The sequence below is a fragment of the Amphiura filiformis genome, chromosome 16 (genome assembly GCF_039555335.1).
Source record: "Amphiura filiformis chromosome 16, Afil_fr2py, whole genome shotgun sequence".
Taxonomy (NCBI): domain Eukaryota; kingdom Metazoa; phylum Echinodermata; class Ophiuroidea; order Amphilepidida; family Amphiuridae; genus Amphiura; species Amphiura filiformis.
Window position 1 is genome coordinate 24,121,440 of NC_092643.1, and position 27,077 is coordinate 24,148,516.

Sequence of the window (27,077 nt, forward strand, 5' to 3'; positions counted from 1 at the left end):
AGGTCAGAATTAGGGCTATAGGGTCAAATATGAATAATGATTAGGGTTAGCATTCACTCGTTATGTTCTACTAATCATGGTACATTACAATAATCGTGTAAAAATCGGAATTTTAAAAATATAATTGGAGGCGTCATCCTCAGTTAAACGTTATAATATTACTTCCATAGGAACTTTATTATAGGTGACACGGTATAAATAACTTGAACTGGAACATGTATACCAACGTATTATACGTTCAGTTTTTATTTAGACACATAATGCAGCTACTATACAGAGGTAACATGAGAAATCCTGAACTCTCACCCCCTCAATGTGTACATTATGATGACAATAATACTCCATGCAAATTTTCATGAACTTGTAACATACAAATGTGCATGGCATTTTCATGCACAACATAGCACGTTGGATTAAATAAACGTAACACACTGTGCCTTACGTAGGGTGATCTGAATAAATTATGAAGTCTTAAGGTGGTACTACACCCTTTGATAAATTTGTGACTATTTTTGCATTTTTCTCAAAAAATAACAACACACTGGTAACAAAAGTTATGTATATTTATAGGGGCAATGAAACAAGTTAGAGACTCAAGAAAAGCAGTACGTTATTTATGATAAGAAAAGAGGTACCGCTAGAATGTCCCTCATTTCCTAACATATATAATGAACTACTTGTCTTGAATCACTGAAATGAACTACTTATCTTGAATCACTGAAATTTCAGTGAAGTAATTGGATTCCTTGCCCCTATGATATACGTAACTTCTGTTACCAGTGTGTAGTTATTTTTGAGAAAAATGCAACATTAGTCACAAAATTTATCAGGGGGTGTAGTACCACCTTAACTTCACACCAAGTTCACGATTAAAGAAATAATGTGTCCCAGCCATTCAATGGCACTGCATGTACTCAGTCTGCTGTATGTGTTGTGAAAGAACTTTTATTCAATTGAAGCTCTTTTCAATAATTGAGAATAATGTTTTTTCTCTCGCCATTTGTTTTGAACCTCCAAAGGTATGTGTTGGTATAGTTTCAGGCAAAGTAGGAGAACCAGAACATTGATATTCCTTTAAAATGAAGGAAAAATAGTTTTGCTGGTCCAACCGACCCATAATTTGCGTTAGTTGTTTATAAAAAGTTGAATTAAAATCAGTCGTTTTTTGACCGAAGCGGATTTCGTTTTGACAGAAATGTTATGTAAAAAAAGTTTACTACAAATATTTTTTTATATACAAACTTGAAATAAAACTCGATTAGCCGCTTTAAAATCACATAAAAAAACATCAACTTCCACGTCCAATTTTACTACTATGTGACCATTTGAGGTAGCGAAAGGTAAACATTAACTTAGAGACCGTTCACAAACACTTGTTAGGGGGGTCCTGATGCAAAATGGGGGGGGAGCTTTAAAAGTTTTGGCCCTCCTAAGGGGGGCCCTGAAAAAATGACCACAAATTTTCCCGGGAAAATTGAGTTTATAATTATGCTTTTCTCTGGGGTTGACCCATAATTTTCATGTCAAAAAGGGGCCTGAAATTTTTGAGATCTGAAAAGTGGGAGCCCCGACAAATTTTCGCGATGAAATTTTTTGCATCAGCCCCCCCAACAAGTGTTTGTGAACGGTCCCTTTATATGATAACAAACATCCGAACATTATACATAATAACGCAACCCGTAATAACACGGTACACCCCAACCCAAACTAAACTTGGAAGCCTTGTTTTTTGTTTTAAAAAAGTACCACTGTCCATTAATCTTCTTTTACATGTGTTTTTACATGTGTTCTGTTACAATAACCACATAAACGGCAAGAGAGATAAACTATGAACGACAGTAAACTAATTACGAATAATAGAATAGCCACCAAGAAGGCACCAACATCTATGAGATGATACTGAATCCAACTCAACTCGAAAGCCTTTGGTCGTAGATGTGAACCACCAAATTTGAGGACATGTTCGATCCAATGAACAGCCGTTTCCAAAGGGGGTTTGTCACGTAGTATCTCCGAGTAGCGGGTGACCGTTTCCTGGTATCTGTGAAAAATTGATTAAAGGTTTGTGAAGTGAAATGTTATTCGCAGACACATTGAAGTAATTTCTATATTTACGCGCGAGATTTGGGGAATTCCAAAAACACTTCACCTTGCCACTTCGCGTTGACTTTTTAAAATCGTGTTCTCCAAACATTCTATAAAGTCATGATCGGTCCGTTATGGGGCTGTGCAATAATTTTCAGCTCTGGTGAGGGTAAAATGGGGGGGGGGCAAGGTGTTTTTTTGCAAGCCAAAAGGAAGAAAACAATATTTGGCAACGATTTTTGACACACATACGGGGCACCTTTTAAATAGCACGCTCTAAAAGGTTTAGCTTATTAACTATACCACTACCCTATCCACTATTTACCTGTGTTAAATAATTACGAAATCTGGTATTGCATTTAGGGAATTATCTTCATAAGAGGTAACTTACATTACTGACGTGACTTGGCAAACAAGATTAACCTTTAGCATTCGTGTCCACACCGGTGGCAGGCAATCAGAGTAAACTCATAGGACCAGAACCCTTGAAACTTACCGCGCATACTTAGAGGTTTGACCCAAATATTTTAGGGGGTTGGGTTTATAGTTGAACCTCCAAGCACACTCAGAGAAAACTTGAAGCGGTTTGTGGCGTGCGCACTTCAAGGCTTACAAATGCGCAACGTTGTTCGCGAAACAATGTACATCGGCGTGACGTCAAATAACAACATCTCAGGTCTACCAGCAAAGGCTTATGGGATCTCTCAAAAAGGTGAAATGTCACAAAAAAGCATGTTTCCCTCCCTCGTCAACATTTACATAATTTTCTCGACGCTTTAGCAGGTAAACCTATCCACAGAAACTACCCAATTTCGCAGGGTATTAACCCTGCACAAGAAATAGAATTCTCCATCTTGAAAGCCCATAAGAACAATTTTGAAATAAATCCGGGGAAATAAACAGAAATACACTCTTGGACAACTTCGTTGCGTGAATATTTTAAGCAATAGCCAATTTAAATATATTATGTGTGTGTCCATACGGATCAGTGGAAGAACACCTGTATTATCTTGAATCTGATTTTTACCGTATCTAAATAAAGTTTTGAAATGAAATGAAATTAAGTCCATTCATTATTATGGTTTAAAATATCATTGGCACCAACAATTATTGCACAGCACATGTGACCTGTGTTTACAAAACACAGAAACATGACGTCAGGACTACTTTTAAAAGAAATTGCTTTAAAAGATATTATATAAATATATATATTTATGTGCGTTTTTTGGTGTTTTTGTGTAATACTAAGAGGATCAAAAGTTTTAAGTTCGCCCATGAGACTTTTGATCATAAATCGATATATGAGCAGTAGACGAAATTTTTAAAAAATATAAAAGCTATTGGTAGCCTATTTTGTTTTACACATGAATGGTCTTATTTACTATGTCACACGCCGTGTTGCGTTCGGTCACAATGGCTCGTTATGTAAGAAAACATGCAGATATAGTTTTGACTGGAAATTGCACTTTTGTCCATTCAACAAAATGCAACTTTCAAAACTGCATTTATTTTACTTTATTAGCCTTAGTGACCGAACGCAACGCACTTGGTCATTTCAAATATTGAGTTTTAGTCTAAGCTCTTGAGTGACGTCTTATCGATATCTTTGTCTATACGCTTTGTTAGAAACTTAAAATTTGTAGCAAGCCGTTTCGGTTTTCAATTCAGTTTGTTATATAATCGGAAATCAGGTTCGAAGTTACCTTGATCAAATTATACAAAAGAAGTTTTTAAATTTCGCTGTGCAATATTCACGAACAGAGAAGTCGAACAAGTAAATCTACATTTGAAAACGTGATTTAGTTTTGGAAATAGCCTAGGCTTATTTCACTGTGAAAACATATTCACTACTTGCACGGTTCCGCCATTATGCACTATGTGCGGGGAGAGCCTCGAATTGGCAGCATACATGAATGGGAATTGAACTAGTCATAACGTTCTGTGTAAGGTTACATAATTCTTCCTTTCATGTATGCTGCCAGTTCGAGGCTCTCCCCGCACATAGTGCATAATGGCGGAACCGTGCAAGTAGCGAATAGACCATCGAAATATTTCCATCGTTGGTTTCTGAACAAAAGAGAAACCAAAACTTATAATTTGAAATGAAGGACTGTAATATTGGACCAGATGAAAAACAAAATAGCTAGTATAATTTTTCAATTTCATCAATAAATTCGATATATGTTTACAAAAATCTTAGGGGGAACTTGTTTTTGTTGCAATTTCGGGAACTTGGAACAGTTTTTGCTGCAATTTCTCAAAGGGGATGTTAATAGTCCACTATCCTCTTGAAAGAGTCACCAGCACAAAGTTTCTAGGCCTTCAAATTGATCAAAATCTTACTTGGAAGGAGCATATTGTAAATGTCATTAAAACTTGTTCTCGAAATGTCGGCGTTATTAACAGAGTTAAACATTTTCTACCCAGTGAAGCTTTGTATACATTATATTGTTCGTTAGTCTTGCCGTACATGAATTATAGTATTTTAGCATGGGGATGTGCCTGCTCTTCATATATTCATAATCTGTTTAAAATTCAAAAAGAGCATTGCGTATTATTAGTAACAGTAATTACAGATCTAGAACTAATCCTCTGTTACTTAAATATAATACTTTAAGCATCAAAGATATGTACGCTCTAGAGCTTGGGACATTCATGTATAAACATACAAATTGCTTATTACCCAATGTTTTTGACGACCTTTTTACAAAGCACTCTGAAATTCACGCTATAAACACTAGATATAGAAACAATCTCGTCTTACCTCGAGTCAAGAAAGTCTTTTGTGAGAAATCTATTAAATATGCAGGTATAAAGCTTTGGAATGCTATTGATACTGATATCAAGTGCTCGTCATCAGTGAAGCAATTCCGGAAAAAGTATAAACAACATCTTATGCAAAGCTATTCTTAGTCTTTCAATCATGTGTACCTCACCAATATTTTGTTCACTAATTTCATTAATTTACTTTCAATAATTAGTTTTTGATATGTGCATTTTGTTTTTATTTGTTTTTCCTTAAATGTTAACATAGGATATGTCATTGATGGACATGACAGCTGGTTGGTTGGACTCGGCATTTTGTTGTCTACCAACCTGCTGCCATGTCAAATAAATGCCATATACCTATATCAAGGGGTTACAGAGCTACAGGCCTTAGGGCCTTTACTGTAATTCCTTCACTCATCGTTGTATTATGCATTTCCATAGATTATTATATATGTATTATTCCTGATATCTTTTATAATGTATTATTCTTATGTATTATTCTTGTATCATGTAATGAGTGAAAAGATAATAATAAATCTATCTAAATCTATCTATCCAGGGCTAGAATACTTTGATGCAGGTGACTATCAAAACTAATCATGACAATATCCGTCGAAAAGATAGTGACGTGCCGCAAGCTTTCCGACAAACCGCCCTTGAACGCGTGCCTGTACGCTTTGCGCGATTAATATTACGCGCGAGAATGGGTATAATGACCAGCGACATATATTCATTCATTTCTATTTATTTGGCAAAAAACGACACAAAATTGTACAATCAATAAGCACTTACGTCACTACTGAACTTGATATTGAGGTGAAGCAAAGAATAGAAGGACATACCCAGGGATGCACTGTTAAAGGTTTTGAGCGTCAGATCATATTTTGATAATAATACTTACTTTGTATCATAAATAACCTTGGTGATAGCATCCATTAAAACCTCTTCTGTAAGCTTACTTCTTTCTAGACGTATCCCCATTCCTTTGGTTGCTACGCGATGTGCATTTTCCTTTTGGTCATCCAACATAAGTGGGATAACCACCATCGGTACAGCATGATAAATCGATTCATATATACCATTTAAACCTCCGTGAGCGAGATAAAGGCGTGCTTTGGGGTGACCTGTCAAAAATTTCAAAATTCAAAATCAAAAACATGATAGGCCACTTCACAGTGGTTTAGAGCCATTTGTATTGGGGTTTAGAACTGCTTCCTGGCAGATCTAACAACATGTTTGAGAACCTAATGTTACATCAAGAATAGATTCTATTTTATATCACATTCAAGAAATGTTGATGCATTGAGGATAAGATTCAATTAGCTGCACATATATTTATCATTTAAGGCGAGTCTAGCGGTGTATACACTCAACTATTGAGACAAATAAAGCTGACACACAAGATAAATGACATGGGTTTTATACATTAGATACCAAGGCTTGATAAGGGGTGTCATTTCCGTTCTATGTAGGCATGATTTCTTCGGGAGGTGAAACACGCCCAAATACAATCAAAACTTTTTGACAATTCTCGAATTTATTTGCATGAGAACCCCAAACTACGTCATCACATTGTTAGTTTGCGCGCTCAATTAAAGCTAGAGTGCGCATTGACGTTGTGCTCATCGGAAATGACGTAGTTTCAGTTGCTTCACAAATGATTTTGGTAACTAACCTTTTGGTAAATCCCATAATTCTTTGCTTTTAGACCCGAGATGTCGTCATTTGACGTCACGCCGATGAGCACATTGTAGTGCGAACATCGTTACTGCACATTTCAACAATTGTGGTTTTTTTAGACATTTTCATTTATTGGGCAAGCGGGGCCGACTTTAGGGCGTCAACACCCTCGTCGCACTGGGCGACACGGTGGAGGGGTCTGAAGAGTCTCGGGATCTGCTTGAATTGGAATGTGTCCCCGGAACAGTGGCGTAGATTTCTTTTTGACATGGAGGGATGGGGTTGGAAAAATTGTCTTGAAGTATAGTGAATCTAGCACCTAGTTTATGGTACAAATGCGCGCGAAAAATATTGGCATATATTGAAGCTAAACTGGTGACATATGGTAAAAATGGAATAAATGCGTGCGAAGCGCGCAAAAATTGGGTTTTTTTAGGTTAAAATGAGCAAAAATGAGGTTAATTAAAAACTCACAGAAGTAGGCCTACTTTACGTTTTTCATGGGAGGGGGGCAAGCAGGGGGCAAGGGTTCAAATCGGGGGCGCACCCCCCCCCCCCAGTTACGCAAAGAATTATGAGATTTACTGATGAGATCTACCGAAAAAGTTTCATATTCTTACCGAGCAAGTCATTTTGAGGAAGCCATTTCATTGTCTTAATATTCGTGTTATTGGTGCCGAGATTTGGTGGCATTGGTCCGTCATGTTTCCACACTACTCTCTGAGGTAGTTTACTTAAAACGCTGGTGATGATTCGCGTCTCTGGAGCATCAGGTAGAAATTTGATGATGGATCCTAAGGAGAAGATGATGAAACCATGGTCTCCAGAACCAGCTACGAAGTCAGCAAGATCCTGTCATGATTGTAGAAAAAAAGCAAATAGTAGTGAATTGAAATGTGTTCTTTTATCATTTTACCGCTTTTAAAGTAAATTAGTTCGGTGCAGTCAATTCAACTTTGAACACGAACTAAAACGAGAGGTTTCTAAGGTACAACATCTTTTTTGGTCCTGTAGCGCTATCGGTGACCGAAGAGGTACCGATGGGACTTTTTTTATCGTACCCTGAACATTTGTACAGTAAATTCGTTTTTTATTTAAATGAAAAACAATAACACTATGCAACTGTTAATTATTGTGCTTGCTACAATTTATTACATCTCCAGGGAGTGATGTTAAGAGTCATCGGTACCTAACCGGGCACCGATAGATCTATAGGACCAAATTGAACGTGGTGCCTAAGCCTGCTTACAATAATATTTTTCCTTCTTACAAACTTTCTAAAATTGTTGTGGATTGCTGTGGATATAACGACTTCACAAAAACTAACGCAGCCATTTACAAACTTATACGTCTCCAGCTTCAGAACTCAAAATATTTTTAGCATAGAAGGAGTTAATATCTTATCTCTTATGTCCACGATAACATCTACCAATGGTTATTAAATGAAGTGTTATGGCATGTAAAAAACGCCATAAAACCTTCACGGGCTGTATTCCCTTTGAATACAATTTACTTCAACTGTTTTATACATACCCTATAGAGGTAGGGGGACAAAATCAACACATTTTGCGCAAAATCGCCGCAAAAAGTGGACATTTTCGTAAGTATTGGTTTTTACTGGGGGAAACAAGGGGAGCAAGATTTCTGATTGCGTGGGGGTCTTTTCCCCCTGCCCCACGTGGCGCCGCCACTGCTGCTGTGTTGTCAATATTGAGCGCTATAAATTTTAGCGAATGGGGTATCAAACAAAATGCGTACATAAACCACATTTCTCTATCTTAAAATATTGTGGATGCGAATAGTTCTGAAGCTAAAGACGTAAAACGGTTGCGTTGGTTACCTTTTGTAAAGTCTTTATAATTACACTTAAGGTTATCAACTATTTAAACCTGTTGAGATTTGGTAGTTCACAGCATCTTGCGAATGGTAGTGAGCTTTGTAGGACATGTAGTTCTTGAGTTATGTTGTAAAGAGCTGAAACAACAACACTTTTGTGAAACGTACATAACTCATCAACAATAAACCAAGCAAGTTTTCAAAGTATATACATGAACTTTTGCAAAACAAGGTATTTTTCAATAATTTATTGATTTAGATAATGAAAATCGACTTTTTTTGGCTGCTATATGCACCGACTAAAAATAAATTGACCCCGTTTCGTTGCAAACAATTACTTTTGTAGTCAAATTTGACCCCGCACGGGGCCAAAACAATTTATTTTTAGTCGGTGCATATTTGACCCCGTATTTTTAAGTGTGTACCCTTAACGTGTTTAATGCCTTTGCCTGTCCATGGCTACAAATAAGGGGTGGTGCAATAATTATGTGTACCCCCGGGGTGGTGAATTATAGGGGGGGCAAAGAAGTTTTTTGGCAGGTCGAAAGGGGGGGCAAGCAATTGTTGGCAAATATTATGCCCTAAAAAGGAAAACGTTAGGAATATGTTCAAATATGCAAAATTTCCTGCTCGCTGCGCTCGCATTATATGGTAAGACAATTTAAGGTTTTTAAATTCGGGTTCCCCAAAATCTTGCATGTGTAAGGGGGGGAGCAAAGATTTTTTTGACACGCCACATGGGGGGCAAAGGTTTTATGGCACGTCAGAAGGGGGGCAAAGATTTTTGGCACGGCCAAAGGGGGGGCAAGCGATTTTTGGCAGACCATTTTGAGAATTCACCACCCCGGGGTACACATAATTATTGCACCACCCCTAATACTAGTATACAAATTAATGACAAGTGCATGTACATGTACACGTCAATATTTAATACCAATGCACCATACTTTATCATACCTTTGGTAAAGCGTTCCGGGGTCGTACTCCTAAACCACCAACCGGTACAACATTTGGCAACCCTGGTCCTGGGAAGTCAAGAACCATACTGGTTTGAGTTAACCAGAGTTCTGCTTTAGATGACATTTCCCATATGTCCATTTCCGGCGCTATATTGTACTCTTCCTTTATTTTAACAAACTCGAGTTTCATAAAATAGGGAAAAACTAAGTAATTCATGGAAAAGTATGCCATGACATTTGCTAGTCGTTCAAAAAATGACATCTTATCTGTAGCAGTGTGCATAGCAAAAGGTTGGGGAACATAGGAAAGCTCAGCTGGAACGCGATAAACAATATTAGATATCAGTACATACTGACGATTTGCTGTAACGGCGATCCAAGGTATATCCAAAATATTGGCAATGAAAATATCGCATGGAGATAGCATGTCTCCAATAAGTAAATCAAAATTCTCAGATTTGAGTCTTTCTAGTAAGTCGTTGTTCCCAAGAATAGCACCACAATCTGCAGCCATATTACGATACATTCTGATAAATATATCCTTGTTGTCCTCATCGTTATACTCGTAAAATTTCACTTTTGCCAAATCCTTGCCAACTTCCGCATTCACAGTAGCGTTCGGAGACCGATAGTAGATAGTTTGACTGGCATTAGATGCTGCAAATTTCTCGCTGCATTTCTGAGATCCACTAAGAAGAGAAACTTTGTGACCCACATCAACTAGCCGCGAAGTCAGTGTTGATAATACCTGCGTGTGCCCCATACCTTCAACTACAGGGCCTGGTATGATGATTTTGGCTGCATGCGAGGTCAAGTTTATACCATACAGGTAAAACAGGTAGTTGTATAGTAGTATAATAGTGATCATGCTTATGGGAAAATTGTTGATGCGTGGGATACACCGTAACATAAAGTTTCATTCACTCGAAATACAGTTCACAGTGCGTACTAAGTCTGTGTCGTGGGAGCTACTTTGAAACTTTTAAAAGAGGTTTGTCCACAGGAAATCAACTGTTTATGGTCAAGAACGATCGGTCAGTCCAGCCTGATATAATGAGCTCACTGCTTTCATGCAACCGGGATTCCACACGTGAACTGATGTACATGGCCTGGTATACCAGGAGTTGATGTTGATATAGTGAAAGAAAAGGAAACATACCGGACTAGCGTAACAATCAAACCTACACCACCTTACGCCATGCAGAACCTCTCAGCTACCCTAATATCCCTAGCAGCTCTAAATCCACTGCAATCAGTTTTAACTTTTTAACGCACGAAATTAGAATTTTAAACGTGTTGGTGAAAAGTTTTAACTAACCATTGTGTGATTCACAATCCGTTAACTTTATAACATGTGTTCTATAAAGGGACCGTTCATTACGCGAGGTGGGAGCTGTTAAGGGGGAATCTGAATTTGAGGCCGGAATCATTTGAGTGAACTTTTTTTTGAGGGAAATTTATTGTCGAAGTAATCAAAACTGCCCCCCCCCCCCCGTGTAGAAAGATGATCCACAAGATAGCACAGCAATGCCGGCTTTCTCGATGGATATATAATTAAATGAATCAGTTCAATGTATACAACTTTAATACCAACATGATGCACTTGTTTGGTGCTTCATATTGCCTTTGAAACCAGTTCAATTATTTGCCTACATTTAATATTCATATATTTCTTTATACATCGGATACATGCTACAGTTTTTTTTTTTTGTTTTTTTTGTTTTTTGTTTTGTTTGTGTGTTTTGTTTTGTTTTGTTTTGTTTCTTTTTTTACCCAAATTATATATATTTAACACCTACCACTTAACACTTGGCTCTTTCCAAAAAGATAAACCAGACTTTCCTAGCCTAACGGTATTTTATTTTATTCTAACAACACTTTCAGAAACTTGTTAGCATGGCGTACTGCGGTGTATCGGGTTAGACATGCTGTGAGTGTGATTTCAGGACGCACAACACCAAATTCATTAAATTATTACGGGTACATTGTAGCGCATAAGACTAAGGAATAACAAACATAATTGAACTAATTGAAATGCATGATGAAATATGCGATAGAAATAAAAAATAAAAAATAGATAAAAAAATAAAAATAAATAAAGCCCACTTTGGGATGACAACAATGAAAAAAGCTTATAAAAGGAATTGGCTACGAGAAGCTGCATTTAAGAATGTAATGGAATCTATTAGTAATAATGTTGCATGTGCACAGTACATGCGATCGTTATATTCAGTATCAAACAACCTGTAACTATTGACTATTGGAATTCTAATGTGCATTATGTATACAATCGTTATAATCAGTATTGTAATAAACGAACTATTGGAATTCTTTACTACCTACTAATATATCTACACAAGTTTTAACTTATGTAGATAGCATAAGCTAGCATAGTCATGATATTGGCGAGGTAATTGTACTCTTCAAGCCTATAAAGTTCACTGTTGAAAATTCTGTAGTTGGCACATGAACTGGATTTATGAATATCACTATGCCATTTTTAGATATGCTGAGAATTGATTCTCGATGTGATATTAGCTTTTATCCAAGAATGGTTTAGCTTTTGAGTTTGCCAAATATACTTAGGGACCTTTCACAAACACTTGTTAGGAGGGGCTGATGCAAAAATAATTTCATCGCGAAAAATTTTCGGCCCCCCTTTACAGACCTCAAAAATTTCAGGCCCCCCCTTTTTGACATGAAAATTATGGGTCAACCCCATAGAAAAGCATAATAAACTCAATTTTTCTAGGAAAATTTGTGGTCATTTCTTTCAGGGCCCCCCCTTAGGAGGGTCAAAATGTTCAGCCCCCCTTTGCATCAGGCCCCTAACAAGTGTTTGTGAACGGTCCCTAAGTAATTAAAACCACAGTCAGCAAGAGTTTTGTGCAGTATTAATCCATTGTGAATTAACGTCCCATTGACCATTGAATTTGAATACTAATTTGTAGATAGTTTCAGCAATGCTATGGTCTTTCTTATTAATAATTAATGACCAAAAACTTTAACATAATTGATATTTGGAAAACGAACCAGCTCGCCAGGAACTATGCAGTTAGAATTGATGAGTTGTAGTATATTTTAGACTCCGCGGTAGTTTCTCGACGATGGAGCAGTTTTCTGAGCTCCAAATTTCACACACGTAATGGAGTAAAACTAAAGAATCAAATAAGGCCTAAAAAATTGTTTGATTGGGGTAAAAAAAATAGGGTAGGTAGGTAGGTAGGTAGGTATTTTTTTTGTAACTTGGAACTGGCCTTTGTTTTTTATATTAAATTTCATATTTACTTATCTTTTATTTATTCTTTTCTTTGGTTCTTGAGATAGCTCTTGATATTTTGAGAAAATATCTCAAAACTTGCATTCTTTTTATGTTGACGCCTTTAGCTAGAACGCAGCGCATTTAGTTGAACTTCAATACGCTGAGTGATGTAATAATCGGATCGGATTAACTACCATAGCAATAGGTGAAAACAATTTTTGAATACATCGCGCTGCACTACAAGCAGGTTGCACTCATCACCTGTGTATGTCTGCAATCATAGATTGAATACAATACCGCTCTTTTCAAAGGTTCTAATCTTAAGCAGGGCATACACGAGGCAATTTCAATTGCAAGGCCCATTACTTAGTGGGTGAGTTATGTGCTCACTGACCATGAAGCTGAGCAATTGATCAAAATACAAGAAGCAATGTGGGGCCTTGCAATTCCTTGAGCTTGGTCATAGGTTTGGGGATATACTCAAAACATAAGTAGTGGTTAATGATTTTCGTAATCATGTCAAAATGGCTCATGTGTTGTCCTGAAAGCAAAATATTGCAATCCTCTCCTGTATATCTATACAATTTTCCATAAATCCATAAAGAAAAGGCTAAGGAAAACTAAGTTCAAAAGGGCTAAACACCACCACCAACAACAACATAGGCCTACAAGTGTATTATAATGTAGCATGTGTACACATTATCATGTTGTGGATGGTGAATCAAGCTGGTCCCTACACATTCCCAAATGAATGCAGTGACCAGCCAGTGTTCACTCAGCTGATTGGCTGGAGGAGGTTAGATTGCATGCAACAACCTTGAAAGTAGAGAATGTCTCTCTTTTTTGCCTGTTGCTCGGGGGATTAATTTGCCTGATGCTTGGGGGATTAATTCCTTGCAAATCCAAAATACACGGAGCAATCTTTTTGCAAGGTGTGTGCAACAGGCAATTGCTTGGAAAATTGCCTCGTATATGTCGGCCTTTACAGGTGCGAATAAGCAACATGATATGGTGCAGAGGTACCGCGTGAACGTACCAGTGCAGCGCGGTATATTAAAAAATTGTTTTCACCTATTGCTATGGTAAATAATCTGATTATTTCATCACAAACCTCACCATTAAATGCTGTACGCCGTAGAAGTGACGTAGTTAATCGGATTAACTACCATAGCAATAGATGAATACAATTTTGACTATACCGCCCTGCACTACAACGTTCACACGGTACCGATGCATTGAACCATAGATGTCAAAGAAAGGCTGATCACTCGCACCTGTAAGATAAGTATCTTTGAAAAGAGCGGTATTGTATTCAATCTATGTTTGCTGACATACACAGGTGATTAGTGTAATCTGCTTGTAGTGCAGGGCGTTCTATTCAAAAATTGTATTCATCTATTGATATGGTAGTTAATCCGATTATGACGTCACTTCTACCGCGTATAATTTTGAGAATATCATTATGATATATGGATGCAGTGGTCCTTACTCTACCGAAATATAAGTTTATTTCAACCTATTTGGTATTTCGGCAAAGGATAAAATGCAATTAAGTGTAGCCCCTTTTCGATCCAATGCAAAACCCGAACGACTCCATGGAAAACAAATCGAGGTCAAATCACGCGATGAGCGTGACCTGAGTACTGACTGATTGAACCATCTCATACTTATCACTGGCACCTGTAAGACTACACGTAGTATCTTTGAAAAGACCGGTATTGTATTCAATTTATGATTGCACACATACACAGGTGATTAGTGCAACCTGCTTGTAGTGCAGCACGATGTATTCAAAATTCCACCTATTGCTATGGTCGTTAATCCGATTATTACATCACTTCGCCAACGTATTGAAAAGACCGGCATTGTATTCAATTTATAATTGCAGACATACACAGGTGGTGAGTGCATCCTGCTTGTAGTGCAGGGCGATTTATTCCAAAATTGTATTCATCTATTGCTATGGTAGTTGATCCGATTATTACATAGCTTCGACAGCAAAGTTTTTTAAAATACCATCGAAATATGTCGCAAGGTTTCGTGAAACCTGCGTTACCCCGATATGTTAACACGTACCTTAGTCGTTGCAAACACTGAAATTGAACCAAAGTGTTCTTAAATATACGGTTTATCACGCAAGTTATATGATAGTAATGTTTTCAAGTCCACATGATTTATGTTTTTGAGAAAGAAATCCTAGGAAATTCGAAAATTCAGACCGCAAGGTTAAGAAATGTAACATACGTTACCATAAAGTGCAGGAGTGAAACAAAAAAAGTGACTATAAACTGTTGAGCAAATTATAGCCGCTCTTGATAAACTTTATTAATATTATTTAATTAACGAATTTCCAACATACTGGTCGGGCATTTTGAAGTTAAAATGTAACCTATGTGACAGAAACATACGTTACCATTAATTTTAACACCCTACTAAAATTTACTAAAACCGCGCCTGGTTATCCTTGTATTGTAACGCCACCATGCATTATAAGTACTTAGGAAAGGGGTATTACATAAAATAGGCTCAATGAAAAGTATCCTAATTGGAAGTTTCATCTTCAATTTTCAATTCTTTTTCAACTCTTTTTGAGGCAATCAATTCCCCTTTAACACAAACATTTCTTTTTGAACTAAAAGGCGACATTACATTGTTTTATGCCAAAACAATTAGTTTTTGCATTGTCAAAAAAAGAGCTCGCAGTACTACTTTCAATCTAATGGTAAAGTATGTTTCCCTTTAATATTAGAAAACACACGGGCATTATTGAGTTTGATGTAAAAATAAAAATTCACAAGATTTGATTTGATCGTCATATCTTCCAGAATGACACTTAGAAGGACTGCCTTTGATTTATGAATAAAATGGAGTAGTTTAGAGATATATTATTTTTGCCGATTTATCAATTCTAAGTACTAACGATTTATCGGTTTTGACCACAATATGAGGGGCTTCTGATGGAAATTATCTCACCATATCCATAGCAGGCATCGTGTGAATTGATCCAATGAAATGATTTAACGATGTACTCCTTCATTTGAACAAATGCATAGTGTAAAAAAGCAACATTGATAGAGAAAAACTCTTTGTAAGCTGAAGTAATCACTTTAACCCCCTGGACACTACTGGTCATCTAACAGCATTTCTGATTGGTTGATAACTTGAAATGCTCATTTCAATTGCCAATTATGACTAGGCTTTAAACTAATTATTGTCAAACTTGCATTTGCAGATGATCTTATGAACACCATCCTTGATTGGTTTAAAATTGGACACAATGTTCATTTTGGCCAATTGACAGGTAGTTCTCATGGGGTTAATCAACCTTGATATGTCTTCCGTAATTAAAACCACAAATGCGACAAAAGAGAAGAACCATGTACGACAGTAAACACGCTGTGAGTATGAAGATAACGAAGGCAGCAACATCTATGAGATAGTACTGTTACCAACTCAACTCGTAAACCTTTGGTCGTAGATGTAACCACCAAATTTAAGCACATGTTCGATCCAATAAATAGCGGTTTCCAAAGGAGGTTTGTCGCGTAGTATCTCCGAGTAGCGGCTAATAGTTTCTTGATATCTATGAAGAAAAAGATTTTGTTTGAAATAATAACACTGAAAAATAAATTGCAGAATCAATTAATAGATTGCCAGCTAGCACGTAGCAATCACTCGATTTGGAATAAACAATGGGCTATTCAAGTTGAAATCCACACTCCCCCTGTGGAAGATTTTTGAAATATCTTCCACAGGGGGAGTAATTCGTCAAAGTTAATCGTTTTGAAACCCATACCCCCCCCCCCCCCTGTGTAATCGCTTTATCTACATCTTCCACAGCTAGAATGAGTATTTCAAATGGAATTTACCTAATTGTCTATTCTATTTGAAACTTATACTCCCTCTGTCGAATACTTTAGCTAAATCTGCCACAGGGGTAGTGTAGATTTTAAGTAGAATAGCCCAATTAACATGATTAAGTAATCGTAACATGAATATTATGATAAAAGCAATTATTTTACATAAAATGAACTACGACGAGAATATAGAAAACAATTAAAACAAATGTAGACCTATTCGCTATTTTGATTCAACAATCACGTGATTACTTGAGCTTAGAGACTTATCGGTGCTTGCACTCAAATATCGAGATAAATAAAGGTTACATACAAGAGGAATGATATGGGCTATTAACATGATAAAGAAGATCACGGGGCTTCATATAAGGGTGTCATTTTCGTCCCATTTGCATGATTTTTCTCGGGAATATCGGAGGGGGGAAACGCCCAACCGCAAGATGTATGGAATATAATTATGTGTTTTTATTGACTTCTTTGACTCAATTGTTTAAAAGCATTTTGCCCTTTGACCTCGGATAACCTTTCATGGTTTGACACAGCATGTAAAACTACGTCATATTTTTAAGGAAAGGTGAACACTGAGGGCGTAATTTATCTTAAATCGTGTTTTCTTCTTTACAAGGGGATAGACACTGGTATAATGGCATTAAATCATCAGAAAAAGAGTAACAAATAACAACGACATTTTCATAAACCATTTTATCATAAAATGTTAGGAATAACTTACATTATTTGGCTAAATTGAATTTAAAATATATGTAAATAGCGCCCTCAATTTGCACACACAAATAGAATACAAATACCACAAAAAGCGGGAAAATAATAATTAATAATAATAATAAATGATCACATCAAACAACCGTGCTTCAAAACCAGCCCATGCTACGCCTGGTACCGATCTATATCCGATATATCAGAATGATACGTCGAAGCGCGGCGAAACGTATAGCTGGGCAAACAGACAAACAGACACACAGAGCTCGTTATTTTTAGTAGATAGGTAAAACTGGAATATGGCTCCAGCAATTTCACTCGCCTTAAACGGATATTGGATAGAAATGAGTCAAGCCACACAATACTCACTTGGTGTCATTAAGAACTTTTGTGACGGCATCCATAAAAACCTCTTCTGTAAGCTTACTCCTGTCAAGGTGTATCCCCATTCCTTTGTTTGCTACGCGATTGGCATTCTCCTTTTGGTCGACCATCATAAGTGGAATAACCACCATTGGTACAGCATGATAAATGGCTTCATATATACCATTTAAACCTCCATGGGCGATATACAGGCGCGCTTTTGGGTGACCTGTAAAGATGTAAAAAAAATATATAAAAATATCATTTGTTTCAAATGTTTTTAGGCGTGAGCGAAGAGAAAGCAAGCACAATGCTGAACATTACATCTCTCCATCAAAGACGTCAAGTGGCTGCAGCAATGGTCCTCTACAAAATGCACCCCAGCTTGTGCCCACCAGATCTGAGAGGGCACTGCTACCAAAGCCATTTGTAGTCAGAAGAGCTACCCGTTCCAGCTTGTCCAAGCCTTGTCATGCTCTCACAGTACCAGTTTCTAGAACCGTAATTACTGGCAAGACCTTCTGGCAAAACACTTCAGTTCACGTTTAGAATAGCCTACCAGATGGAGTAGTCGGAGACATACTGACAATGGCGCACCATCTTTCAAGAGCATAGTGCATAAACATCGTATTTCTCGTGTCTGGTGCTTTACTGTAGCCCTTAATTTTCGTTGTCCATAAGTTGCTACAAATCACTGATTGGCCCATACCAGGATACGGTTGTATTTTATAGTGCCTGGGTAAAAAAAAAAAGTGCCTGTTTTATAGTGCCTGGGTACCTACAAAAGTCACTCCTGGGTACCTACAAAAGTCACTCCTCGTCTCTAGCATTTTATATAAAAAAGAAATTTGTATGTTTGTTCTTACTTTGTATTCTATTTTTAACATTACTAAAAGAAACGTATAAAAGACGTATGAACTTGTTCTCTAAAACACAAGTTTTGTCAGCAATTGAATATGCCAGTGAGAGAAATGCTGGTGCGATGGATATAGCTTTACACATTTCTTGTTTGTTTTATACATAATTGTCAGAATCCGTTTGAATATCCTTCGCTTAAATCCTTTTTACACAACAGGTTCATGAGATCAAAAACGTACTCATGGTTTATTTTCCGAATGTGTGCCCCTAAAAACGCCGTGTGATTGCATTCTCCTTTTTTGTATTGGGCTACAAACCGATCAAAGAAATAATGTTGCCATTTATCAGAACCAAATGCGGTATCGATAACTTGATTTTGGGGCGTTAATTTGGACATCTAACTATCTTCATTATTTCTCAACTTTCTGCTACTCACTATTCCATTTCATTTTCATTCCAAATTGAACTACTTTTGCACAAAAGAAAAAACGTTTTTGCCATCGGTATGTCCTAAATTCCAGGTCGACAAACTTGTTTATTCTAAGAGCCATTATATTTTTTCTAGGAAAGAGTGAATACTGTGACCTAATCTTTCAGACGGTTTGCATGTTTGAAGGTGCAAAATTATCCATCGGGCACGCTATTTTTCCCCGCCTTCAGATATTTCAACCATTACGACAAATCCTTTCGGAGTAGAGGCTTTTAAGAGTGTTTCTTGGTTTTGTGGCCGTGATAAATCTATGTTCTGGAAACATTTTGTAACTTTTTCGCCATACTTTTTGTAACATATTGAATTACGATCATACCCTTAAAGGTAGTTTCACTTTTCTTAGATGGCTTTATTTTTGTTTAGTACGTTTCAACTTGTCAATAGCTCATTTATATCCTTGGGACGTGTATGCTGAGCTCAGCAAGGTAAATCGTAGTAAAGCATGTGGGCCGGATGGCTTCCCTCCAAGGTTGGTTAAAGAATTTGCCTATGAGCTAAGTGTTCCCTTAACAGAGGTTTTGAACACCTCCCTCATTGAGGGAGTAGTCCCTTCTCAATGGAAGAAGGCCATTGTAGTTCCAATACCAAAAACAAACCCACCAAGCATTGAGAAGCTACGTCCTGTCTCACTTACTGACTGCTTTGCAAAAATTGGGGAGGGTTTTATATCCAAGTGGGTTTTAGAAGATGTATGTCATAAAATTGACCACCAACAGTTTGGTAATGTCAAAGGTGTGTCAACCTCACATTATTTAATTAGCATGCTTCACTTTCTTCATCAAGGCGCTGACAAGGCCAGCAACGTTGGCACAGTGGTACTCACGGATTTCTCAAAAGCATTTGACTTGATCGACCATACTCTGCTTATGGAGAAATTTATCCATATGGGGGTCCGTGAGTCCATTGTGCCATGGTTGTCTGACTTTGTCAGCAACAGACAACAGTGTGTTCGCTATAAACATGCTCTTTCTGACTACAAAACTGTAAATGGAGGTCTCCCACAAGGTACAAAACTAGGCCCAATAGGCTTTCAGATTATAATCAATGATGCTGTATCAAGTAGTGTGCCCAAAACAAAATGTTGGAAATATGTTGATGATTTAACAATTGTTGAGAACTGTATCCATCCCCAATCCAGCCAAATTCAAGATGTTTTGGATGAATTCAGTGAATGGTCTGCCAATAATAATCTGAAACTCAACCCTTTGAAATGTCAAGCCCTGCAGGTCTGCTTTAAGAGGAATCCACCCAATAATGTTATCAAAATCAATGACATTCCTCTCAACTTTGTTTCTGAGGCAAAAATTTTGGGTATTTGGATGCAGGACAACCTCAAATGGGATAGAAACATTGCTGAAATTGTGTCCAAAACCAATCGTCGGTTATATATGCTTAGGATTTTAAAAAGGTTTGGTTTTAATACCCAGGAATTATGTTCAGTTTACAAAGGATATGTACGACCATTACTTGAATACGCGGATGTAGTATGGCATTCCTCACTCACCACAACTCAAGATCATACTTTGGAGCAGCTGCAAAAAAGAGCTTGCAAAATAGTTCTGGGCAAATTGTATGATGGTTATGATAACGCTCTTAATCTGTGCCAGCTAGACTCTTTAGCTAATAGGAGGGAGGACCATTGTCGTAAGTTGGCCGAAGGGCTTTCTGCTTCTGTTCGAACAAAAGATCTCATCCCTCCTACCAGACTGGAGAGTCATGGCAGGGTCCTTCGCAATGCAAATCAATTCTCTCAACTTTATGCAAGGACCGATCGTTTCAAAAACAGCGCTATTCCATACTTTATTAATTTATTGAATAACTAAATGCCCTGAACTGTTTTGCATATTCTGACTTTTTAAATATGGTAATATTGAGGCAATTTTAGCCTTTTAATGGTGTGTATTTATAATGTTTTTGAATGATGTCTTGAATAAGTGCAATATTTTATTTTCTATCAACAGCAGTTGCTGTATTTTTCCTTGTTAATATCGATAATATATTTTTTAATGTTTAATTGTTTTTAATATTGTAAACCACTTGTAATTTGGCCTGAGGGCCACGATTTGTGTGTGAATAAAATATACTATACTATACTATCATTTGGGGTGTTCTCATTCAACCAACGCCAGATTGGGCTATTCCATTTAAAATTCACACTACCCCTGTGGAAGATTTTGCTAAAGTCTTCCACAGAGAGAGTAAGAGTTTTGAATGTAATAGACAATTGGGTATCTTCCATTTGAAATACTCACTCCAGTTGTGGAAGATAAAGGTAAAGCCATGATACAGGGGGAATATGAGATTCAAAATGATTAACCCTGACCAATTACATTTGAAAAACATACTCCCCTATGGAACATATTTCCAAAATCTTCCACAGGGGGAGTGTGGATTTCAACTGGAGTAGCCCATTCTTATTTCCTCCTCTTTCCTGTCCTCATTTTCAATGGACAATCAAAACTTTGAGATAGAAAGTTTAAATCAAGTTTGCATGATTGCATTCTTACCTAGTAAATCATTTTGTGGAAGCCACTTCATAATTTTAATATTGCTGCCGAGATTTGGTGGCATTGGTCCGTCATGTTTCCACACTACTCTCTGAGGTAGTTTACTTAAAACACTGGTGATGATTCGCGTCTCTGGAGCATCAGGTAGAAAGTTGATGATGGATCCTAAGGAGAAGATGATGAAACCATGGTCTCCAGAACCAGCTACAAAATCAGCAAGATCCGGTATAGAATTGAAAGGTTATGGAGCTGTAAAATAGCTTTAACGGATGTGCAAGTTATTTTCTTAAACCGTGTGTTACATTTAATAGTGATATTTCTTATGAGAATCATGAATCACTGTTGACAGCTTTAAAGCAATGCTTAACATGCATCTTTTTAATTCATAGTGTATCTTTTTATCATGTTTATACTGATTGTGTACATGTTTGGCAATTGAATATATGAATACAAAAGCCACCTAAGTCCATACTTTGGCCAAATTGATTTAAGCATGGGAAATTGTTGCTATACATAGGCCTGTCATATGTATGAAAGAACAACTCAAATTCATTCTCTGTGTCTATTAAACATGTGAAAAATAGCATGTATGAAAGAATCACCCAATTCCATGATTTGAGTCTTGTAACACATTGATTGAAATCCATTATGTATAAAAGTCCACTTGTAACACATTCATTGCTAGAGAGTGACTTTTGAACAAAAAATGGGTTTAATAAAGGAAAGTGTGTGGTTTATATTACATGGCAGAATGCTTATCAACATTATACATACCTGTGTGCTTTATTTTGTATTATCTTACTAGTGGTAATCTCATTCTAACATTGTTGTCTTTGTATATGATTCAAAAACCACCTAAGTCCAAAATTTAAAATGAACCCCACGAAGTCCCTGAAATGCTAATCGTCATACCTAATACAGGTTAATCCACTCATTTGCACGTAAAACTTACCATATTGACCAGGTAAATCTAACTGAAGGAATTAAAATGATACACAGGTTTTTCTCTCAAAATCACTTCCTATGGACTTAGGTGGCTTTTGTATTCATGTATTCAATTGTATCAATCCAATTGGTCAAGGTAGGGGTAGCAAGGAGGATGTAAGTTCATAAGGGCAATGTCGGGGATTATAGGTCACAATCGATGTGGAGAGATGAGGTCCGACCAACAGCCATTATAACGAATGGTTCATGTTCAACTAATTCCAGCGGACGGTCTGTGGCTTATAAGGAATCGTCTTTGACCATGCGCAGATCTGGCTCGTCAGGAAGATATTTAATATCCCGAATTTATAATATGACTACCAGTTCCATCGTATAACCGATTTGCTAGAGAATATTTGTTACCATTTGTAATAAATTCGTATTTATCGTATAATAAAATGTATATGTGTACATAGTGTGTGGATCCACTCTTCTACGGACTTGCCTACTAAGCATGTCGGGAAGCATATGGTCGTATGCTGACCTGTGTCAATAGGTTTTGGCCAGATGAGGTCCGACCGATTGACTACGTCACTGTGTGCGATCATGTGTGACAGGCAATTCCCGATATCATTAAAATTCCCTGAGCAAGGCAAGGCCTTTGGAGGCCATTCCCCATGGTTCCATTCCCCATTATATCGCGAATTTCAAAAAATCCAAATTTATTGACATTATTCATATTCTGAATAAATATTATTCTGAATAATATTTTTTGACATTATTCGTATTCTGATATGAAATTAGAAACATGAGTGAACAAAATTAATGTTCGTATTGACTGGGATATTGTATGCTCATCTCATGATGTAAATTCAAAAATATAAAATGTACCGGAATAAACAAAGCAAAATTACTAGTAGTTTACTGGATAAGGAAAAGCACAATATGATAAATACTTGGAAGATTTTAATTCTATTCTTATGCCTTCAAAAAAGCCTATTTTCAAGAAGTTTATCACCAATGATAGAACTTAAACTGATTCAAATGATATTGCTGATGAGTTCAATAAATATTTTGCCAGTATAGGCTCATCTTTAGCAGCTAGTATTAAGCATACAGGTAAAGATTACAATTCGTATCTAAAAAATACTCATTTTGGTGCCACGTGCGACCAACTAATGAAGAAGAAATTCTTGAGATTATCGAAAGAATAGGGAGTAAGAAAAGCCCAGGACATGATAATATCAAATCTGATCTTGTTAAAACAACTGCAAAGGAAATTTCATATCCCCTCACAAACGTTAGTTTAACCTTTCTCTTAGTAGTGGAATAGTTCCCGATGCTATGGATGTAGCTAAAGTTGTGCCCATCTATAGAAAGGACTGTCCTGAAGTATTGGGTGATTATAGATCTGTTCTGTTTTACCGACGTTCTCCAAAATTTTGGAACGAATTGTATACAACAGATGCTACATTTTTTGCTCAAAAACAAAGTTTTGTATAAAAAACAATATGGGTTTAGAAATAAGCATTCCACGTACATGGCTGTTCTAGATTTTGTTAAAGATACAAGTGAGGCTATAGACAATAATATGTTCACTTTGGTATTTTCATGGATTTGTCGAAGGTATTCGATACCATAGACCACAATATCTTGTTGGATAAATTCTATCACTATTGCTTCCATGGAAAATCTCATACGTGGTTTACGAAATTACCTCTCAAGTAGAAAACAGTATTATACTATGATAATGTAACATCTCAATATGAAAATGTGATGTGTGGTGTACCCCAGGGTTCAATACTGGGACCCTTACTTTTTTATTACATATATGACATTTGTTGTACATCAAAATTATTGTCGTTTATTCTTTTCGTTGACGACACAACTGTGTTCCATTCTGATAAAGATGTCATAGTACTTAATGATACAATGAATACCGAGCTACAAGAAGTCTGTAACTGGTTCAAGTGCAATAAGTTATCCCTAAATGCTTCAAAAACAAACTTAATGCTAATTGGGACCCCCCCCCCCCCACACACACACACAAAACAAAAAATGCTCAAATTAATCGTTCTATTAAATTAGATGGTTACAACTTATCTCGAGTTTCTGATGTTAATTTTCTTGGCATAACTATAGATTAAAATTTGACATGGAAGCCCCATATAAATTATATTCGTAAAACATGTTTCAGAAACCTGGGCGTTCTAAATAAGGTCAAACACTTCTTACCGAAAAATTCATTGTACCAATTATATTGCTCGCTTATTTTACCTTATTTGTCATATGGAAAATAGTGTTGTGGGGAAAAGCTTCTAAGGAACATGTAATGAAAATACACAAGCTTCAAAAGAGAGCTCTCAGAATAATAACAGTTCTTATTTGAGTCACACAAAACCATTGTTTGAAAAGTATAACGCATTGAACATTTTTGAGATGTATGACAAAAAAGTGGGTATTTTTATGTACAAGTATAAGAACAGTTTACTTCCACAATCATTTGATCATGTATTCACTATGATACAGGATATAAAAGAAATTACCGACCTGAAATTATTCACAAAATGAAAACTGTCCTCACCACAAGACCATAGATTTGGAATAATTTACCCGAAATCGTTAAAACGGCTGTTAGTGTAAATTCTTTCAAAAAAAGCATTTCATCTCTCCTCCAGGAAAATAATATAATCAAAATCAAAATATTAGTAGTTTATTATTTCTATTATTTTGTCACTTCAATATTTGCAAGTTTTTCCTTTTCTAATTTGGGCTCTGTGACGCTGGCGGCCGCTGAGGCCCTTTGCCTCGTTCTTGTGAGGTACATGGCCTTCCTGTCCGATTCCATTTTTGGTCCTTGAGTCCGGATTTTCGGATTTTAATTAATCAAATGTCTGTAATTTGAATGATTCTTATCTCATATATTTATATTTTTCTTTGTGTGTGTGTGTTCTCGGCACCGCTCTTGTTATGTCTTGTTTGTATGTCTGTTTGGTTTTTGAGTGTATTTCATTGTCAGGTGGTGCAACGTTTTCTCAGGCTTTTGCTTTTAGTTGCACCTCCTCCATCTTGTTTTTTATAAAGTTGTTGGTGTTATTTTATGTGTGTGATTTTGATGTAAATAAATTGAATATGAATATGAATATATTCAGCATGCGATTCGATATGTCTGGTGTGCTCTCAGGCATCACAAAAAAATACTTTACAACGGTGGGAACCATGGGAGTATCTGTCCATACTATACACGGTAGATATGGTAGCCGGAATACGCTAATTGACCTTTTCGGTAAATCCCATAACCCATTGCGAGTACACCTGAGAACTCGTCATTTTACGTCACGCCGACTTGCAATGCGCAGTAACGATGTTCGATAAACGATGTGCGAATAGGCGCAGAGCGGCGTGACGCAAAATGACGAGTTCTTAGGTGTACTCGCAAAGGGTTATGGGATTTACCGAAAAGGTCATTTGACAGAAAATGAGAATTTTAACTTCGTGTATCTATAATTTGGTTCATCTCAAGTTTGGTAGTGACGTATGTGCGTATTTCCCGTGCCGCAGTATCAAGTCGCACGTGTAAAGTTAAACGCCCTGAGTGTTCACGCACGCGAACCTGAACGTTTTGTTGGCACCCTTGTAGCGCAACCGCGAAGAAGTATTGACGTCACTACCAAACTTGAGGTGAACCAAATTATATTCAGAATATGCGTGTTGGAACTTTATTGACTGGGCGCGCAGACACAAAGACCGAATAGTTTTCGCAAATTATAAGCCGAACAAAGTGTGATTCTCTTTATTAAAATTTTTCTGTCAGACTTACCTTTGGTAGGGCATTCGGGGGAAGCACTCCTAAACCACCAACGGGGACAACATTTGGTAACCCTGGTGCTGGAAAATCTAACACCGTACTTGTTTGAGATAACCAAATTTCCGCTTTGGAGGCCATTTCCCATAGATCCATATCTGGTGCTATGTTGTACTTTTGTTTCATTTCGATAAAATCTTTCAAGAAGTATGGCATCATTTCGAAATTCAGATAGAAATAAGTAAACGTGTTAAGTACACGTTGAACGAATGTCATTTTGTCGGTATTGTCCGGTAATCCCAATGCTGGAGAGTATGAAAGTTCAGCTGGAACACGAAATACACAATTAGATATGCAAAGGTACTCGCGATTAGCTGTAACTGCAATCCAAGGTATTCCTATAATGTTGGCTATAAATATGTCACACGGGGTTAATGCATCTCCAATTAAAATATCAAACTCCTCAGATTTGAGTTTTTCAAATAAATTATCATCACTGAGAAGAGCTCGGCAGTCAGCAGCTAAACTATCGTACATTGCCAAAAATATGTTTCTGTGATGAATTCGGGAGTAATCGTAGAATTTTACATCAGCAAGTTCCTGTGCGTACTTCGGATTAGTTGTAGCATTTGGAGACCGATAGTAGATGGTTTGACTAGCATTAGATGCTGTAAATTTCTCGCTGCATTTTTGGGATCCACTGAGAAGGGTTACACTGTGCCCCAACTCGACTAGTTTTGCAGTTAATGTTGATAACACTTGTATATGGCCCATACCTTGAAGAGCCGGTCCTGGTATTAAGACTTTTGCAGCATGTGAAAACGAGTTACATTTACATATAGATGCGAACAGGTAGTATACCAATGTATGTTGTACCACATTAAGCAGAAAGTTGATGCCAAAGCGTGCCATGTTGAAGTCTTAGTATGTTCCGTTTCACCATAGAACTTGGAGTAACCTTTAAG

At 37.0% G+C, this 27,077-nt stretch overlaps 2 protein-coding genes across 2 annotated transcripts; both read right to left on the reverse strand.

Moving 5' to 3' along the window:
- Nucleotides 1-220: 220 nt before the first annotated feature.
- LOC140135758 (UDP-glucuronosyltransferase 2C1-like) lies at nt 221-10,497 on the reverse strand. Its single transcript, XM_072157371.1, has 4 exons — nt 9,328-10,497; nt 7,155-7,386; nt 5,756-5,978; nt 221-2,041 (listed from the first exon to the last, which is right to left on the reverse strand). Exons 1-4 carry the CDS (start codon nt 10,237-10,239, stop codon nt 1,756-1,758), a joined length of 1,653 nt encoding a protein of 550 aa, XP_072013472.1. The 5' UTR covers nt 10,240-10,497; the 3' UTR covers nt 221-1,755.
- A 5,547-nt stretch (nt 10,498-16,044) lies between these two features.
- LOC140172503 (UDP-glucuronosyltransferase 2B1-like) lies at nt 16,045-27,024 on the reverse strand. Its single transcript, XM_072195648.1, has 4 exons — nt 26,128-27,024; nt 21,384-21,612; nt 17,535-17,757; nt 16,045-16,174 (listed from the first exon to the last, which is right to left on the reverse strand). Exons 1-4 carry the CDS (start codon nt 27,022-27,024, stop codon nt 16,045-16,047), a joined length of 1,479 nt encoding a protein of 492 aa, XP_072051749.1.
- Nucleotides 27,025-27,077: the final 53 nt, after the last annotated feature.

Excerpts from the sequence above, each read along its gene's own strand:
- LOC140135758 (XM_072157371.1), bottom strand. The coding sequence starts at position 10,239 with ATGTTACGGTGTATCCCACGCATCAACAATTTTCCCATAAGCATGATC. Across the intron at positions 7,387-9,327 it reads CCCGGAACGCTTTACCAAAG|GATCTTGCTGACTTCGTAGC; the intron begins GTATGATAAAGT and ends CAATCATGACAG. Across the intron at positions 5,979-7,154 it reads TCCTCAAAATGACTTGCTCG|GTCACCCCAAAGCACGCCTT; the intron begins GTAAGAATATGA and ends AATTTTTGACAG.
- LOC140172503 (XM_072195648.1), bottom strand. The coding sequence starts at position 27,024 with ATGGCACGCTTTGGCATCAACTTTCTGCTTAATGTGGTACAACATACA. Across the intron at positions 17,758-21,383 it reads TCCACAAAATGATTTACTAG|GTCACCCAAAAGCGCGCCTG; the intron begins GTAAGAATGCAA and ends ACATCTTTACAG. Across the intron at positions 16,175-17,534 it reads AAAGTTCTTAATGACACCAA|ATATCAAGAAACTATTAGCC; the intron begins GTGAGTATTGTG and ends TTTTCTTCATAG.